This window comes from Pseudorasbora parva, chromosome 8 (genome assembly GCF_024679245.1).
Source record: "Pseudorasbora parva isolate DD20220531a chromosome 8, ASM2467924v1, whole genome shotgun sequence".
NCBI lineage: Eukaryota > Metazoa > Chordata > Actinopteri > Cypriniformes > Gobionidae > Pseudorasbora > Pseudorasbora parva.
In genome coordinates this window covers 47,384,699-47,405,440 of record NC_090179.1, presented here as the reverse complement: position 1 = coordinate 47,405,440, position 20,742 = coordinate 47,384,699, and the positions used below count along the sequence as shown (strand labels likewise).

At 36.1% G+C, this 20,742-nt stretch overlaps 1 protein-coding gene across 1 annotated transcript in view; it reads left to right on the top strand.

Annotated features, from left to right (window-relative positions):
* The window catches only part of LOC137084923 (mitochondrial disaggregase-like), a 71,839-nt gene that overhangs the window by 8,697 nt on the left and 42,400 nt on the right, over positions 1 to 20,742 (top strand). The window contains exons 4-5 of the mRNA XM_067451479.1: positions 8,845 to 8,948; positions 13,110 to 13,238. Of these exons, the coding sequence (XP_067307580.1) occupies positions 8,845 to 8,948; positions 13,110 to 13,238 (233 nt within the window). The remainder of the gene's footprint in view (positions 1 to 8,844; positions 8,949 to 13,109; positions 13,239 to 20,742) is intronic.

Here is a 20,742-nt window from a genome sequence, read left to right as displayed (position 1 = left end):
ACCGATCCGATACCAATGCAGTTTTGTCTATGTAGAATTTCTAAGCCTTAGTGTGTAGAATTGAATAAATTAGATTAGTGAATAATACAGCAGCAAAAGTTATAAAATCACGAGTGCACAATAATTGTATAAAATCTAAACATTTAGTTGGGAAAAAATAAAGGAAACCACAAAAGTGAATAACTGTAGCTGTAAATCTGGTAAAATATGTTACACAAAATATATTCATGAAAAACAAGTAAATATATTTATAGAAATAGGGCCTATATACTAAGAAATTGCATTTATTTTAAATGTATAGTGCATATTTTTAATGAGGCAGCAACATATAGATAGAGCAGAACAAGAAAGGTTATTAATAAGGCTTTCATAGCGCAACAGTAGCATAATACAGAGCGGCACAAAGCGCTTATGTGCTTCCCGTGCGCAGGATGATGCGCTTGAAGCAACACGGAGTCACATGCTCACAGCCACAGTCATAGTGCGCGTCGCGCTCCGTCCGCATCGAGAAGTTTAAAACAAGATATAGACGCGTAGTATATCTATGCAGTATTCTTATAAGCCGTTTATTTTAACAGTTTAACATTTCAGTTACTGTGTGTGAAAAACAATATAATAACTAGTCCAGTGTTGTGATCTAACTGACACCCGGTAGAAAGTTACACAGTTTACAGCAATGAACGCCAGCAGATAGCCGTTTTTTTGAGAAACCATAACGTTAGAGCGTTATCTACAGATCAAGCATAATAACAGAAACAATAAATAATCTTGGAAAGTTTCATCGTGTTGAGTGTCGTAACCGAACGCGACAGTTTAAAGCTGAATGGAGAGTGACTGACAGCTGCAGTGGAGGGAAGCATTGACCTGAACTAATCTGTCCTCGCATTAAACGATGGAATGGCTTCAGAACACTTATAATATAGTGCACGAATCGTTGATGCTTTATAAGGTTTTTGTGCCTTTTGTGGGGCGCTGGGGCTTAACAATAACACAGAATATTATGCGCACAGTATCGAATTTGGATCGGTCCTGTCTGTCCGATACCCGATCCGGCAAATAACGGCAGATCGGAGCCGATACCGATCCCGAGTATCGGATCGGTGCATCCCTAATTATTATCATATAAATGATATAAAAATTTAAAAAAAGTATTTCTTTTTTTATATATATAATATATATTTTTATTATTATTTTGTTTTACTTTAAAACTGTGTGGAAATCAGAGCCATAAATCTAAGTTTTGCTCCAAATTTCAGGTTAATATCACAAAAGATGACCTTTTGGTAAGATTTCGTTTGGGTGCAGTACCAAACTTTTCCTCATTTTTTTTCATCTAAATTTCTCTGTGTGTGTTCACACAGCAAGTGCCAAAACCTTTACCGAGTTTTGTATCATTCTGATGACGTTTAACATTTTAAAACACCAAAACGTAAATTATTTAGGTCAAAAATGCCCGAAGAGCACAACTGTTTGTTCTTTTCAATGGCGTTATATGTATCGTAGATGTCATTCAGTCTGTCTCTTTCTGTGTGTGTGGACTGTTTTCCAGAACATGCTTTACTCTAAAACTGTGTGAAAATCAAATCCATAAATCAAAACAAGTTTTGCTCCAAATTTCAGGTTAATATCTCAAAAAATTAGCTTTTGGTAAGATTTTGTTTGGGTGCAGTACCAAACTTTTCCTAAATTTTTCCTCTAAATTTCTTTGTGTGTGTTCACATAGCAAGTGCTAAAACCTTTACTGAGTTTTGTACGATTCTGATGGCATAAAACATTTTAAAGACCAAAACGTAAATTTTTTTGGTCAAAATTGCCCAAAGGGCACAACTGTTTGTTCTTTTATATGGCTTATATGTATCATAGATGTCATTCAGACAGTCTCTTTCTGTGTGTGTGGACTGTTTTCCAAAACATGCTTTACTCTGAAACTTTGTGAAAATAAAATCCGTAAATCTAAACAAGTTGTGCTCCAAATTTCAGGTTAATATCTCAAAAAAATTGATTTTGGTAAGATTTTGTTTGGGTGCAGTACGAAACATTTCTACAATTGTTTTCCTCTAAATTTCTCTGTGTGTTATCACACAGCAAGTGCCAAAACCTTTACCAAGTTTCGTACCATTCTGATGACGTAAAACATTTTAAAAGACCAAAACGTAAATTATTTAGGTCAAAAATGCCCGAAGAGCACAACTGTTTGTTCTTTTCTATGGCTTATTTGTAACGTAGATGTCATTCAGACTTTCTCTTTCTGTGTGTGTGGACTGTTTTCCAGAACATGTTCTACTCTGAAACTGCGTGAAAATCAAATCCATAAATCTAAACAAATTTTGCTCCAAATTTCAGGTTGATATCTCAAAAAATGAGCTTTCGGTTAGATTTCGTTTGGGCGCAGTACCAAACTTTTCCACTAGATGAATTTCTCACTGTGTGTTCACACAGCAAGTGTTAAAACCTTTACCAAATTTCATACCATTCTGATGACGTAAAAAAATTCTAAACAGCCAAAATGTAAATTATTTTGGTTTAAACAAGCATATCTGTTCAGTAATGTAGGTGTCAGACAGTCTCTTTCTCTGTATGTGGACCAGCTCTTAGACTGAGTTTGGTTTGGTTTTGATTGGTACATGTTCACTGCAAAAAATGCTTTTCTTTCTTAGTATTTATGTCTTGTTTCTAGTCCAAACATCTACAAATTCTTAAAACAAAAATAATTTACTTGACAAGAAGAATCCCAGAATTTTTTCAGTTTAAGGAAAAGCTTAACTGTATGTACACATTTCACCTAAAATCTTAGTGGAGTCAAATGTATTTGAATAGTACTTAATTTCCTAATACCTTCTAGTCGCGTTTAGCAGATTAGAGCTGGGCGATAATATAGTTATTACGTTTTAATGTTGATGTAATTTGAGAACTGCACGTGTATCCCCGTCTGGGTTTTGTCGAGTATTTTGCAGACGCGATCCAGCTCCACCGTGATCAAAGTCTGAGACTGTTGCTCTTTTAAAAGCGAGAAGGATGCGCTTTAGACTGAGATGTTTGCTGAGCTTTGATGTGTGTGAGACTGTTTGCACTCTTAACCCGCCACCCACATCTGTCCATTCACGTGGACAATGACCAAAAATGAAGAGGAACCCTTGTTGACCGTTCCGATTCAACGGCACAACGCCTAAACTCGCGGATAAAGAAGGGAGAAGTGAGAGAGCGAGGTGAAAGGGAGGTTCAGGAGGGCTTTTGGAGAGGGGGATTATCCCTCATTTAGGGCCTGAAAAGGGCGAGTCGCGGTGGGAATGTTCTGGGATTATTCTGGAGTGGGTGGGAACAGGCCATGTTTTGTTAATGAGGGCAGTGGATGAACTTTAGTACGCACTTCTTACTTAGTATTTTTGTCTTGTTTCTAGTCCAAACATCTAAAAATTCTTAAAACAAGAAGTATTTACTAGACAAGTAAATGTCTTATTTTGGGAAGAAATAACTCAAGACTAAGAGAGTTTTTGCTTAAAATAAGATTAATAATCTGCCAATGCGTTAAGCAAAATAATCTTAATTCAAACAGAAAATACGATTATTTTTCTCACCCCATTGGCAGATTATTGATCTTATTTTAACCAAAAACTCTCTTCATTTTGAGTTATTTTTCCCCAAAACAAGACAATCATTTTTATTTGTCTAGTAAATGTTTCTTAATGTAAGAATTTTTAGATATTTGGATGAGAAACAAGACAAAAATACTAAGTAAGAAAAGCATTTTTGCAGTGTGTGAACAGGGCATGTTTTGTTAATGGCGGATGAACTTTAGTAGTTTTGTCTTGTTTCTAGTCTAAATATCAAAAATTCTTACATTAAGAAACGTTTACTAGACAAGTAAAAATGATTATTGTCTTATTTTGGGAAAAAATAACTCAAAATGAAGAGAGTTTTTGCTTAAAATAAGATAAATAATCTGCCAATGGGGTGAGAAAAATAATCTTGTTTTCTGTTTAAGATTATTTTTCTTACCACATTGGCAGATTATTTAGTTTATTCTAAGCAAAAACTCTTTTCCCCCAACAAGACAATATTTTTTACTTGTCTAGTGAATACTTATTTAGGAATTTTTAGATGTTTGGACTGGAAACAAGACAAAAATACTAAGTAAGAAAAGCATTTTTTGCAGTGTATGAACAAGGCATGTTTTGTTAATGAGGGCAGTGGATGAACTTTAGTATTTCTGTCTTGTTTCCAGTCTAAATATTTAAAAATTCTTAAATCAAGATGCATTTACTAGATCAGTAGAATGACATAAGATATTTTTCCTTGTTTTCTTAAAAACAAGGAAACGAGTTTTTTTTGCTTAAAACAGGCTAAATGATCTGCAAATGGGGTGAGAAAAATTATCTTGTTTCCGTACAGAAATAAGATTATTTTTATTTAGGATCTGACCTAGATAAATACTAAATGGAATAGCAAAAATGAAGTGTTCTGATTTTGCCCAATTTATTGCAGTTTTGTTGTGTAGCTGTATAACTAGTGTAACTGATTGTTTAAATTGGCTAGTTTAACAAGTCTAGACCAGTGTGTAGTTTTGTAAAGTATCTTCACTTGAACACAGATGCACTTTGACCTTTGCTCGTACCACCTGTCAGATACAGATATGCACTGGACAGCTGGACGTGTGTGTGTGCGTCTGTGTGTGTGTGTGTGTGTGTGTGTGTGTGTGTGTGTGTGTGTGTGTGTGTGTGTGTGTGTGTGTGTGTGTGTGTGTGTGTGTGTGTGTGTGTGTGTGAGCGGAAGGAAGATCCCTGCCTGAGGTGTGTTTTGTAAACACAGGTTCACAGAGGCAGGTGTGTGTCCGTATGTTCTCCGATCATTCGCTGTGATCTCGTCTGGTTTTTTAATGAATACTGTTTTAAAAGTGATATATTTTTTAGCATTCACTCTCATTGTGGTTTCTTTATTGTTTCACTAAGCACATAATATGTGGTGTTTAACAACTGTTTCTTAAATCCTTTTTGGTTTAAGGGTCAGAACATTCGCAATGGTGATTGTTCAACTGTATGTAAATTAATTAATCTGTGTTTGATTTAATTGCGTGTGCGACATTTCCTGCTTTAGGTTGATAAATGGAATTGAGTTTTTCAAGTTGTTTTTATTAAAATTTTACATAAACTGTATAATGTTTTACTCTATAGCTGTGTGAAAATCAAAGTCATAAATATAAATAATTCTTTCGGTAAGATTTTGTTAGGGCACACTACCAAATTTTCCACTTGATGAATACACAGCAAGTGCCAAAACCTTTACCAAGTTTCGTACCATTCTGATGAAGTAAAACATTTTAAAAGACCAAAAGGTTAAATATTTTGGTCAAAAATTCCTGAAGAGCACAACTGTTAGTTCTTTTCTATGGCTTATATGTAACGTAGATGTCGTTCAGACTTTCTCTTTCTGTGTGTGTGTGTGTGTGTGTGTGTGGACTGTTTTCCAGAACATGCTTTACTCTAAAACTGTGTGAAAATAAATCCATAAATCTAAACAAGTTTTGCTCAAAATTTCAGGTTGATATCTCAAAAAATTAGCTTTCGGTTAGATTTCGTTTGGTCACAGTACCAAACTTTTCCACTAGATGAATTTCTCTGTGTGTGTTCACACAGCAAGTGCCAAAACCTTTACCAAATTTCATACCATTCTGATGAAGTGAAACATTTTAAAAGACCAAAAGGTTAAATATTTTGGTCAAAAATTCCCAAAGAGCACAACTGATTGTTCTTTTCTATGGCTTATATGTATCGTAGATGTCATTCAGAATGTCTCTTTCTCTCTCTCTCTCTCTCTCTCTCTCTCTGTGTGTGTGTGTGGACTGTTTTCCAGAACATGCTTTACTCTAAAACTGTGTGAAAATAAATTTATAAATCTAAACAAGTTTTGCTCCAAATTTCAGGTTAATATCTCAAAAAATGAGCTTTCGGTAAGATTTCGTTTGGTCGTAGTACCAAACTTTTCCTCTAGATGAATTTCTCTGTGTGTGTTCACACAGCAAGTGTTAAAACCTTTACCAAGTTTTGTACCATTCTGATGAGATAAAACATTTTAAAGACCAAAACGTAAATTATTTCAGTCAAAAATGCCCGAAGAGCACAACTGTTTGTTCTGTTCTATGGCTTATATGTATTGTAGATGTCATTCAGAATGTCTCTTTCTCTCTCTCTGTGTGTGTGTGTGTGTGTGTGTGTGTGTGTGTGTGTGTGTGGACTGTTTTTCAGAACATGTTTTACTCTAAAACTGTGTGAAAATCAAATCCATTTATCTAAACAAGTTTTGCTCCAAATTTCTCAAAAAATGAGCTTTCGGTTAGATTTCGTTTGGTCGCAATACCAAACTTTTCCACTAGATGAATTTCTCTGTGTGTGTTCACACAGCAAGTGTTAAAACCTTTACCAAGTTTTGCACCATTCTGATGAGAGGAAAAAAAATGAATCTGTTAAAAAAAAATCTTCAGTAAAGAGTCTCACGCGGACTAATAATAACATGCTTCTCAGTAGCTTTCTATGCTGTTGAACTCTTTCTGGGACTCAACACACACTGTTGTGTTTGGGTTTGTGCTTTGCTCAGGGTCACTACTCTTTGCTCTCACACATATGGTCCATTTTCCCCTAAAACTCGCCACATCTTATATGTAAACATTCTGACCCGGAGAGCATCGTGCGACTGAGACCATGAATGTACAATTCAAAACCTTTAAAATGTTGTGTCCAGATTTAAGCATCATGCGTGTGTGTGTGTGTGTGTCGTGGTCTCCATGAGAAACTTGTTTGCTTAGATGCGGCACTGACTCTGTTTGGGAGTGTGTGTGTGTGTGTTAACTCAAGTGTTCTGGAACCCCGAATGGCTCCGGGCCAGCAGCGTCTCCACGACGACAGCGCTTGACCCGTCCCATCAGCAGAATTATCCAAAATCCTGACTCATTGTTCAGATGCACTATGAAGAGTTTCTGTCTGTGTGTCGTCTGAATGTGTATTGTTCAGTTTTCATGTTCGTTGTTAAAACACTTTCATTAATCAAATGAAAAATAATTTTTCTTACATATTGAACGATCATTATTCAAATAAAGTGGTGCAATTATGATCATAATATTCAACATTCATTCAAATAATATGGCGTTATAATATTCTAAATAATCAACAATCATTCAATTAATGTAGTGTAATAATATTCTAAATATTGAACAATCATTCATATAATGTGACGTAATAATATTCTAAATATAGAACAATCGTTCATATAATGTGGGTTAATAATATTCTAAATATTCAACAATCATTCAAATAATGTGGCGTAATAATATTCTAAATATTCAACAATCATTTAAATAATGTGGTGTAATATTTTAAATATTGAACCCTTATTTTTCAAATAATGTGGCGTAATAATATTTTAAATACTGTACAGTTATCATTCAAATAATCTGGCGAAATAATATTCTAAATATTTAACAACCATTTAAATAATGTGGCGAAATAATATTCTAAATATTTAACAATCATTCAAATAATATGGCGTAATAATGTTCTTAATATTCAGCAATCATTCAAATAATATGGCGTAATATTATTCTAAAAATTGAACAATCATTTAAATAATGTGGCGTAATATTTTAAATATTGAACCCTAATTTTTCAAATAATGTGGCGTAATAATATTTTAAATATTGTACCGTTATCATTCAAATAATGTGGCGTAATAATATTTTAAATATTGTACCGTTATCATTCAAATAATGTGGCGAAATAATATTCTAAATATTAAACAATCATTCAAATAATGTGGCGAAATAATATTCTAAATATTCAACAATCATGTAAATAATGTGGCGTAATTTTCTAAATATTGATCCCTTATTTTTCAAATAATGTGGCGTATTAATATTTTAAATATTGTACCGTTATCATTCAAATAATGTGGCGAAATAATAATATTCTAAATATTGTAGCGTTATTATTCATATAATGTGGCGTAATTTTCTAAATATTGAACCCTTATTTTTCAAATAATGTGGCGTATTAATATTTTAAATATTGTACAGTTATTATTCAAATAATGTGGCGAAATAATATTCTAAATATTGTACCGTTATCATTCAAATATCATTCAGTCATTAATCAAATGTGATGGAATCATTTTCTAAATATTGAGCAATCATTATTCACACAATGCTATCTATATAGTGAACGATTATTCAAATAATGTGGGGAAATAATCATTTAAATAATTATGTAATTTTCAAAATATCGAACTATAGTTATTAATCTAAAGTGATGCAGTAATTATCAAAATATTGAACAATCAGTATTCATATAAAGTGAAACAATAATGATCTAAATATCAAACTATAATTATTCATATAAAGTGATGAAATTATCTAAATATAGAATTTTATATTGAGCAGATGAGCTGTTTTTATTCATGTAATAATGATCGGAACATATTCCGAATATTTTTATTTACCAATAACTTAAAAAAAAATATATATATATATATATATAGATAATATAAAGCTCATTGTTAGTTAAGGTTAAAGTGTATTTTTAAAAACATAAATGTGTTTGGGAATCGTCTCATTTAAATATGTAAAAGGCTAAATATTCTCTGTGCATATTGGCTAAAAGCAGCTTAAGTGGATCTCTAAAGGTTGTGTGTGTGTGTGTGTGTGTGTGTGTGTGTGAGTGAGATGGGCAGGTTTAAGGGCAGTGTAGGGGCATAGAATGTAGAGTTTGTACAGTGTAACATCCATTACGCCTATAAAAAAGTCCCCACAATTGCAATTCACAAAAACCTAACGTGTGTGTGGTGTGTGTGTGTGTGTTTCAGTGTGGTGAAGGTCCTGTTGGAGGCGGGTGCTGATCCAAACCTGGGCGACGACTTCAACAGCGTGTATGAAACGGCACGAGACAAAGGCATTCACTCATTAGAGGGTGAGGCGGCGAGCATTTATATGATATGCTTCACCATCATCATCATCATCATCATAATCTTCATTATTATTCATAAACACATCCATGCACACATGTAAACAGCAGGAGTGTGTGTTATTACAGAGATCAATTTCAACGCACTCATTTTGTGCTGTTTGCATATCGGCACACGATTTATTTAGCAGCATGTTATTTGTAAGTGTTTTTCATCACACACACACACACACACACACACGTGTCATATCTGGCTGCTGTATGTATATTACTCACATTTGTTTTGTTGGCAGTTTTTTGGTCTTGAAGGAGCATCTTTCCCTGAAGCACCATGATGAATGAGTGTGTGCCAGTGTGAGTGTGTGTGTGTGTGGAATATGAGAATATTCCATGAGTCTGTGTGTGTGTGTGTGTGATGGATCGCTGGGCTCTGGTCGTCTGACGGTTTATTGGGTTTTGTTGTGATTATCTGGCTCTTAGACATTAGTTACCCGTGACGACCCGCCTGACAGCAGCCCAGAGAGAAAATATGTTTCTGTACATGGACAGAATAAAAGCACTGTTGCTGCTTTATGATTTATGTGTGTGTGTGTGTGTCTGCACGGGGAATAATTGCGCGCTTTATGCAAGCGGTTTTACATGTGTTTGTTCTTAATTCGAAACGGTTCGTCTTGTTTTAAGAACGCTGTTGAACATCAGACATTTTAACCGTCTCTTCTCGCTCGTTCCGGTGTTTTGTTTTTGCAAAACTCCACGTCCCCACTTTATATCAGGTGTCCTTAAAGTACTGTGTACCTTAGAGATGGCTCGATACCACAATTTTGGCTTCGGTACGGTACCACAATCTAATACCGAAGTACCGATATTAACCCCTTAACGGTCACCCCCCTTTTTGAGAATAGTCATGAAAATGCACTATCCAAACTTAAAGGGCTGTAATTCATGAATGCTTTGGAAAATATGCTTAAGTTTGGTCTTGATTTAAAGATGACACTCAGCAGATTATTGCTGAAGTCAAAGCATTTCAAAATATAAAATAATAGAAAAGTTATGGAAGTTTAAATTTATTGAAAAAGAATAAAATATTTTTTATTTTATGTAAAATAAATATTTTACAAAAAATGTTTTACTCTAAAATTACTATGAAATCAAAGCCATATGTCTAACCAATTTGTGTTCCAAATTTGAAGTTGATATCACAAAAATTAAAGTCCCCATGAGATTTTGTTTAGGCGCTGTACCAAAAATAGCCACCGGGTGTCATTCAATTTCCATTGATTGTTTATTTGATGTATTTTCCTGTAAATTTCTGTCCAAATTTCACTTCCATCATAAAACACGCACCAAATATTGAACATTGAGACTCAGACCTTTCAAATGATATGTTTTGTCAAGATAAGAAAAGATTTTCATAATAAAGTAGTTAAAGGTTACAATTTTTTTTTTTTGAGGGGCACTCTCGTCATAAATTACTATTTTACTGTCATCATGTAATTTTTATCATAAAACAATGGACACATATCTCTTCAGGAGTGTTAGACCTTTCCAACAATATATAGTTTGTCATGATTACATGAGGATTTAATAGTAATATAGTGAAGTAAACATAGGCTTGTCACCACACGGTCTGATATTAGCGCCGGTATATCGCACGCGAATGAGTACAATTAATCGAGTTTTGAGTTTATAAAGTGGAAAAATTACCACAAATGTTTATTAGTAAATTAATCAGCAAAGCTTATCACATCAAATCAGTCATTTGAAAACTTTCTTGTGGGAAATAATTTCAGCAAAAATCTCTCAAAATTAGCTAATTGCTTCTGGTTTCAAAAGACATCGCACGACACTAAAGCATAATCCGATTCGACATTTCACGCTCGTCTCGGGATGGATAACGGAAATCATTTAAGCGGTTTAATAGCATTTCGTTATAACAGTTACAGGAGATATGAGGTCATAACGACACACACACACGCCTGTCACTTAGAGCTCGCACATTACACATTAAGTCCTTAAACAGTCAAACACAGAATGATGTACAAATGTCCGTCTTTAGTGAGTATAACACAGTCGGTTGTGTCTGACGCGAATGTAAATAGTGCAATAGTACGCATGCAAATATTATGAGATCTAAATGTAAAAAGAAAATAAATGTCTAAATGAGATGTTTTGAATGATTCACTGACCTGTCGATCTCTGAAGAAGTCTTAAAGTCAGAATAGCGACAGATGCTTCTTGATCAGTTTTATCTGATCAGCAAAGTAATTACAAATTTCGCTTCTACTCCTCTCTTTATTCATTCGTTTTGGGTATCTTGAGTGAGATTCAACTGCTTTAATTGTTGTTTCGGTTGTTTCGGGTCAGTTTGGGTAGCGCGGAACAGCAGCATATACCGAAATGTGCAAAATCATGATATTGTACCGTTTTAAATAAAATATATACCAGTATTTTTCCAGAAAAATCAGAAATCAGGAAAACAGTCTAGACGAGTCGAGCCACGAACGCTGTGCTAAGTGAGCTGGTCGATAGGAATTAAGTTTGTGAGATCTAACTACATGGACATTTTTTATTTATTTATTTATTTTCTCTGTCATGTTCAGTGCTTTCTTCCGGAAACAACAGACCATATGAGATTCACAGTCACAGTTCGTCACTTAGCACAGTGTTCATGGCTCGACTCGTCAATACTGTTTTCCAAGATGGCTGCCGTCTGTAAACGCGTAATGTACTGTCTTTATAAAGTATCTTCTTATTAAACTGTTTGTACTCTTACAAAGTCCTCAATGCTTCGGTTTGCACGTAGGTTTTCCTCCTCATTGTGCTGCCATGTTATTTGAGGTTATTTTGAGCCTTGTTAGTGGTATTAACCAGCGATTTAATTCCACTTCTTCCATATCCCATAGACAAGCATTATAAGCTAATCTGTTTTTAGAGATAAAACTCTTTACATTCGAGTTTCATGAAAACGCATCCCAGAGAACGATCTACTCGGTAACCATCTGTTAATTACCCCTAGGGGCATTTCTCACTGGAGTTATCCTTTAAAAAGTGGCATTAAAGTACCCATGAAATCAGTCTTTTTCCAGATCTGGAACGCCCCCGAGTACAGGATGATGTCATCAGTATTTTGGGTCAGTTTTGCCCAAAGACATATATTAGCATATTTGCACTTAAAAGACTCACTGACGTCATAAGCTCTTCAACTCGTTAAAAAATTAAATAAAAAGACTGTACGGCGTAAAAATTAAAATTAAAATGTTTCCGATCTGGAAGTCTATGGCCAGCCAATAGAATCGTTTGCGGGAAAGTTATGAAATTTGGCACACTGATAGAGGACCGGCTGAACTGTCAGCACAGCAAATTTTGAGTCTCTAACTCAATATCTCTAGCGCCACCACCAGTCCAAAGTTGCACTATTTGTGCTAATAACTTTTAAACCGCAAGCGATAGAAACAAAATTGCACGTCATTTTCCGTTATTCAAAATGTTCCGCCATTTAAAATTTTCCAAACTCCTCCTAGGCCGTAGCGCAGATTTTTTATTTTTTTTAAATTGAACTAGATCATCTTCAGACCATGAAGACAAGTAGTTATGGAATTCGTCAAATCGTTCTCGAATAACGCACGAACGAATTTGACAAAGCGCACGCCAAAATGAACATACGGCTGTTTCTCCGCAACGCTTTAGCGTTTTCTGACCAAACTTGGTGTGTGTTATGACAACCATGACCTGAGGTGACCTGCACAGTTTCAGCGCAGTGCCACCTAGTGGTCAGGAGATATGAAAAATGTATCTTTTTGCTTTGACTTCTTAACTCTTTGGCCAAAAATCACAATCAAACGATACTCTATTTATCGGCCATTTTGAGCATCTGCATTTTGAATGTTGTCGTAAAATGTTGTCCTATTTTCATGAAAATTTAACCAGATTATCTTCAGACCAGGCCAACAAAAAAGTTATGTAATTCAATTTGATTCGTCAAAGCGTTCTCGAATAACGCACAAACGAATTTCGCAGTTTCGCAACTGTATCTCCGCAACGCTTTAGCGTATTCTGACCAAACTTGGTATGTGCTATGAGTTTTGGTGCAGTGCCACTTAGTGGTCAGGAGATATAATAAAAATAATAATTGAATGACCAGTCTCTTATTGTGTTTGTGTATGTCAGTGTTGGTGAGCAGAGAGGACGAGTTTAGCAGTCGTCTGAGCAGTCGCGCTTCTTTCCGGGGTTGTTCGGCTCTGCATTACGCCGCTCTGGCCGATGATCTGCGGACCGTCCAAATGCTGCTGGATGGAGGTGAGAACACGAACACACACACACACACACACACACACACACACACACACACACACACACACACACACACACACAAGGTTGATTTATATAAACTTAAATTTTTCAGACACAACACTGTAAATTTTGAGTGTTTTTGCTTTATTTGGCCAATGAAAATAAAATAGAGAGAAAAGTTGCGTCTCCCAGCAACACTTCTTGAATTATTCGCCGCTTTGAACGAATCAGGTGAGGGAGTGATTCTATTATTCAATTGCATTTGCGACTATTTTCCACAATTCTGGCTTTTCCTGAATTCCGAGTTTATATCTCGAAATTCTGACTTAATTTTTTCGCAATTGCAACTTTTTTCCCACAATTCCAACTTTTCCTGAATTTCGAGTTTATATCTCACAATTCTGTCTCTGTTTTACCAATAAAAATAAACAGAAAAAATCTGAAAAGTAGCATTTCCCAGAAACACACAGCAGTGTTTCGTTCTTAAATGATTCACTGTTTCTGAACGAATCGGGTGAGTGAATGATTCAGTGACTCACTCATAAAGTTAGTGAACATTTGCCTCTTTTATGACTGAATCAGCTGGTCTGAACGACTCAGGTGAGTGAACGATTCAGTGACTCACTCATAAAGTTAGTGAACATTTGCCTCTTTTATGACTGAATCAGCTGGTCTGAACGACTCAGGTGAGTGAACGATTCAGTGACTCACTCATTAAGACTTTATGAGTTTTAGAATAATTTCATTTTTAAAATAATTAATTTCATATTTCAATATTCAAGATATAATAATAATAATACATTTTATTTGTAAATGACTTTATATTTTTACAATCTCAAAGTTCTACAAAGCATCTAGTGGTAGTAAAATACCACTTTTTTAATAGTAATTAAAGAAAAATATATAATAATTAAACCTATAAAAGAAATTTATTCGAAAGCTTGTGTAAAAAGATATGTTTTAAGGTTTCGTTTATATGATTAAATATCGTAATCGTAAATATTATTTTTAAAACTTTAATCTCATAGCATTATGTAAATGCTTTTGTTTTCATTTGATTAATAACAGCCTATAATGTCTAATTATCCTAATTTAATTTGATTAAATGTAAGAATGTGACAAAATATGATGCATAAATCTAATAAGGATAGAATAAATGCCCTTTTAAAGGAATAAAAAACTATTTAAGGGGCAAAGAACGGACATTTTTTTGCTGTTGAGAAAAATATTGAGATATAAAGCAGTGCTGTGCTAATTAAACTCAACCCTCTAGTGCTAATTATGAGTAAAAGCGCTTTAATTTTCACCTGCTGGAGCAGAAAACAGGTTTGTGATTTCACTATCTCCGTTTAATATAGAGCCGCCACGCTCCTTCCTGTTCGCCTGAGGGCGCTTGACCTTTGACCTCTGGAGTGTGTTATGCGACCCGCACATGAGAGGTGACAGGAAGGTGTGTGTGTGACGTGATTTACATGAGTGTGTTATTATAGCCACAGGGCACTCACACACACACACACACACACACACACGCAGTGTAACTCCTAAATACACAGCGTCTCCGTCTGATGTCTGATGTGCGGTCACACACTCACTCTAAGCTTCAACACGTCCTATAAATCACTGTGTGTTTTCTGGCTCAGATGCATTTTTAGATTAAAGTGACAGAAATGAGCCGAAACAAAGAACAAAATCGCTCGTTTTGATGCCGAGAAATTGGATTATGGCGTGGAGCGCATTACCCATAAGTCTCAGTGGAACGAGGCCACGCCCCCTCAGACAGAGCAGCGCCGCGTGTCACGCCGAGGTGTATCTATCACAGCGATGACATCATCAGTGTGAGACAGCGCCGCGCTAATGCAATGAGAATGAGATGTGAGCACATTACAGGAGCGTCTGTCTGTCTGTCCTCTCAGGATATGAACATCACTACAGCATCAGCAAACGCTGTGTGTGTATAGGCAGCAAGTGAACATGTTGTCCTCAGAGTTGATGTGTGTGAAGCAGGAGAAATGGGCAAGCGTAAGGATTTGAGCGAGTTTGGCCAGATTGTGACGGCTAGACGACTGGGTCAGAGCATCTCCAAAACTGCAGCTCTTGTGGGCTGTTCCCGGTCTGCAGTGGTCAGTATCTATCAAAAGTGCTCCAAGGAAGGACCAGTGGAGAACCGGCCACAGGGTCATGGGCGGCCAAGGCTCATTGATGCACGTGGGGAGCGAAGGCTGGCCCGTGGGGTCCGATCAAACAGACGAGCTACTGGAGCTCAAACTGCTCCAGAAGTTAATGCTGGTTCTGATAGAAAGCTGTCAGAATACACAGAGCAGCTCAGTTTGAGGCGTATGGACCAGTCAGGGTGACCTCTGACCCCGCCGAAAGCACCAAAAGTGGCACATGAGCATCAGAACTGGACCATGGAGTAATGGAAGAAGGTGGCCTGGTCTGAGGAATCACGTGTTCTTCTACATCACGTGGATGGCGGGGGGTGTGTGTGTGTGTGTGGCTTACCTGGGGAACACATGGCCCCAGGATGCACTATGGGAAAAGGCGTTGACTCGGCCTCCGAATTCCCCAGATCTCAATCCAATCGAGCAATCTGCGGGATGCTCCGAACAAACAAGTCCGATCCATGAAGGCGCCGCCTCGCAACTTACAGGACTTAAAGGATCTGCTGCTGACATATTGGTGCCACAGCACACCTTCAGGGGGTTGAGTGGAGTCCGTTTCTCGACGGGGTCAGAGAACACAATATTAGGTGGGATATAAAATAAGATACATTTTATCTTATTCTGTGGCGGAAACAAGCTTACATAGTTTAAAATTGAATTAATTACATGCATCACAGTGCAATTCTCTTCCTCTCCGTGAGGATTTTTTGAACTTCCGAGGACATTTTTCTCTCCAGTCCTCTGAAGTTGCAGACACACCTGTGGGCAGGTGAGCAGTGTTATTTCCCTCATGAGCGGCTGGTGCGTGCGCGTGGCCTACCCGGGAACACATGGCCCCAGGATGCACGGTGGGAAGAAGTTTTGGCGTTGACTTGGCCTCCGAATTCCCCAGGGGCAGGTTGCATAAACCACTTAGACTAGTCTTAAAAGTCAGTCTGCTCCTAATTTTTTTAATCAGTTACATAAAATCAACATAAAATGGTAGATTAGCTCAGTTTGACAAATTAGTGCTTAACACACAGTCTTAACATAGTGGCTAAGTTTATGCAATGAGCATCTGTGGGATGTGCCGAACAAACAAGTCCGATCCATGAAGGCCCCCCCGCAACTTACAGGTCTTAAAGGATCTGCTGCTAACATCTTGGTGCCAGATACCACAGCACACCTTCAGGGGGTCGAGTGGATTCGATATACATAAAAAAAAAACTCAGTGCAAGTCTCTTCCTTTCCATGAGGATTTTTTTTAAGTGCCATGGACATTTCTCTCCAGTCCTCTGAAGTTGCAGACACACCTGTGGGCAGGTAAGCGGCGTTATTTCCCTCATGAGTGGCTGGTGCGTGCGCGTGGCTTACCTGGGGAACACATGGCCCCAGGATGCACGATGGGAAGAAGTTTTTGGCGTTGACTTGGCCTCCAGAGCTCAGTCCAATCGAGCATCTGGGGGACGTGCCGAACAAACAAGTCCGATCCATGGAGGCGCCCCACCTCGCAACTTACAGGTCTTAAAGGATCTGCTGCTAACATATTGGTGCCAGATACCACAGCACACCTCCAGGAGGTCGAGTGGAGTCCGTTTCTCGATGGGTCAGCGGGACACAATATAAGGTGGGATATAAAGTGATATTAATTTTATTTAATGCATCCTTGCCGAATAAAAAAGTCGATTCGATATACATCACACAAAAAAACTCAGTGCAAGTCTTTTCCTTTCCGTAAGGATTTTTTTTAACTTCTGAGGACATTTTTCTCCAGTCCGATGAAGTTGCAGACACACCTGCGGGCAGGTGAGCGGCGTTATTTCCCTCATGAGCGGCTGGTCCATCTATCACTGCAGGGGGCCTTCGCTCCGACCGATGCCCAGTAGAGCTCACCTTGCCTGGGGAAGGTTTCGGCGGAAGCCCCCCTGACCCCCAGGGCCATGGATGTGACTGATCACCCGCGCCGTGAACCCTGACCCCAGGGGTCAAAGCGGCCCACACTGCCACCAGCTGCAGAGAGTGTGTGTGTGTGTGTGTGTGTGTGTGTGTGTGTGTGTGTGTGTGTGTGTGTGTGTGTGTGTGTGTGTGTGTGTGTGTGTGTGTGTGTGTGTCGCCCTGAAGCTGCGAGCCCAGAGGGAACGGTGTGTGATATTAGACGGCTAAATGATGCTATTTATTATGTCGGTACGAGAGACTCGCAGCTCGTCTTGTGTTTCTTTATTAGTTTTCCTCGTTCTGTTTGTCCGCTATCGATTGAGATTTGTTAGACGGACACGTTTAAGGTTTTATCAATAATCTGGGCGATTACCCACAATGCCCGGGGACTCGGCGCGCTCCACAAAGACGCCCGTGTACAGATATTGATTCTGTGTTTGTGGATAAACTGTGTTTTACGAGTGGGGAAGGAAATGTTTGTTCTGTTGAGCGAGTTTGTGTCTAATTTAATGTGCAGTGATGCTTTTATTTCTGTCTATTTCTTTGTGTTAGAGGCAGGCGTGCGATCGAGCTTATTAAACAACCATATTAATACAGGATTCATAAAAAGGCCTAAAACGGGAGTAAAAGTGCGGCACATAAATACACTGTTCCATTGTTATGGCTTAAGTGTAATAATGTGTGTGCTTTTGTGTCTTATACAAGATCGAGGACAAAAAGTCCTCATATATATTTATATCTCTTTATTATTTTCCTAATATTTAGTTTATTTTTATCATTTTTCAGGTGGTAATTGTGCTAGTAAATCTGTTATGAAAGAAATAATAAAATAATATTGACTTTTTTTACATCATTTTTGGCTTTTATTCTCATAATTATCACTTAGTTTTTCATAATTATATTTATGACTTTATACCGTAGTTATGACTTCATATAGTTACAACTTTTTGTCATAATTATGACTTTTATACCGTAGTTATGACTTCATATAGTTACAACTTTTTGTCATAATTATGACGTTTATACCGTAGTTATGACTTCATATAGTTACAACTTTTTGTCATAATTATGACGTTTATACCGTAGTTATGACTTCATATAGTTACAACTTTTTGTCACAATTATGACTTTATACCGTAGTTATGACTTCATATAGGTACAACTTTTTGTCATAATTATGACGTTTATACCGTAGTTATGACTTCATATAGTTACAACTTTTTGTCACAATTATGACTTTATACCGTAGTTATGACTTCATATAGGTACAACTTTTTGTCACAATTATGACTTTATACCGTAGTTATGACTTCATATAGTTACAACTTTTTGTCACAATTATGACTTATACCGTAGTTATGACTTCATATAGGTACAACTTTTTGTCATAATTATGACTTATACCGTAGTTATGACTTCATATAGTTACAACTTTTTGTCACAATTATGACTTTATACCGTAGTTATGACTTCATATAGGTACAACTTTTTGTCACAATTATGACTTTATACCGTAGTTATGACTTCATATAGTTACAACTTTTTGTCACAATTATGACTTATACCGTAGTTATGACTTCATATAGGTACAACTTTTTGTCATAATTATGACTTATACCGTAGTTATGACTTCATATAGGTACAACTTTTTGTCATAATTATGACTTATACCGTAGTTATGAGTTCATATAGTTACAACTTTTTGTCACAATTATGACTTTATACCGTAGTTATGACTTCATATAGTTACACCTTTTTGTCACAATTATGACTTATACCGTAGTTATGACTTCATATAGGTACAACTTTTTGTCACAATTATGACTTTATACCGTAGTTATGACTTCATATAGTTACAACTTTTTGTCACAATTATGACTTTATACCGTAGTTATGACTTCATATAGTTACAACTTTTTGTCACAATTATGACTTATACCGTAGTTATGACTTCATATAGGTACAACTTTTTGTCATAATTATGACTTTTATACCGTAGTTATGACTTCATATAGTTACAACTTTTTGTCACAATTATGACTTATACCGTAGTTATGACTTCATATAGGTACAACTTTTTGTCACAATTATGACTTTTATACCGTAGTTATGACTTCATATAGGTACAACTTTTTGTCACAATTATGACTTTTATACCGTAGTTATGACTTCATATAGGTACAACTTTTTGTCACAATTATGACTTTTATACCGTAGTTATGACTTCATATAGGTACAACTTTTTGTCACAATTATGACTTTATACCGTAGTTATGACTTCATATAGTTACAACTTTTTGTCACAATTATGACTTTATACCGTAGTTATGAGTTCATATAGGTACAACATTTTGTCACAATTATGACTTTTATACCGTAGTTATGACTTCATATAGTTACAACTTTTTGTCACAATTATGACTTTATACCGTAGTTATGAGTTCATATAGGTACAACATTTTGTCACAATTATGACGTTTATACCGTAGTTATGAGTTCATATAGGTACAACATTTTGTCACAATTATGACGTTTATACCGTAGTTATGAGTTCATAGTTACACCTTTTTGTCACAATTATGACTTTTATACCGTAGTTATGAGTTCATAGTTACACCTTTTTGTCACAATTATGACGTTTATACCGTAGTTATGAGTTCATAGTTACAACTTTTTGTCACAATTATGACTTTTATACCGTAGTTATGACTTCATATAGTTACAACATTTTGTCACAATTATGACGTTTATACCGTAGTTATGAGTTCATATAGGTACAACATTTTGTCACAATTATGACGTTTATACCGTAGTTATGAGTTCATAGTTACACCTTTTTGTCACAATTATGACTTTTATACCGTAGTTATGACTTCATATAGTTACAACTTTTTGTCACAATTATGACTTTTATACCGTAGTTATGACTTCATATAGTTACAACTTTTTGTCACAATTATGACTTTTATACCGTAGTTATGACTTCATATAGTTACACCTTTTTGTCACAATTATGACTTTTATACCGTAGTTATGACTTCATATAGTTACACCTTTTTGTCACAATTATGACGTTTATACCGTAGTTATGACTTCATATAGTTACAACTTTTTGTCACAATTATGACTTTATACCGTAGTTATGAGTTCATATAGTTACACCTTTTTGTCACAATTATGACTTTTATACCGTAGTTATGACTTCATATAGTTACACCTTTTTGTCACAATTATGACTTTTATACCGTAGTTATGACTTCATATAGTTACACCTTTTTGTCACAATTATGACTTTTATACCGTAGTTATGACTTCATATAGTTACAACTTTTTGTCACAATTATGACTTTATACCGTAGTTATGAGTTCATATAGTTACAACTTTTTGTCACAATTATGACTTTATACCGTAGTTATGACTTCATATAGTTACA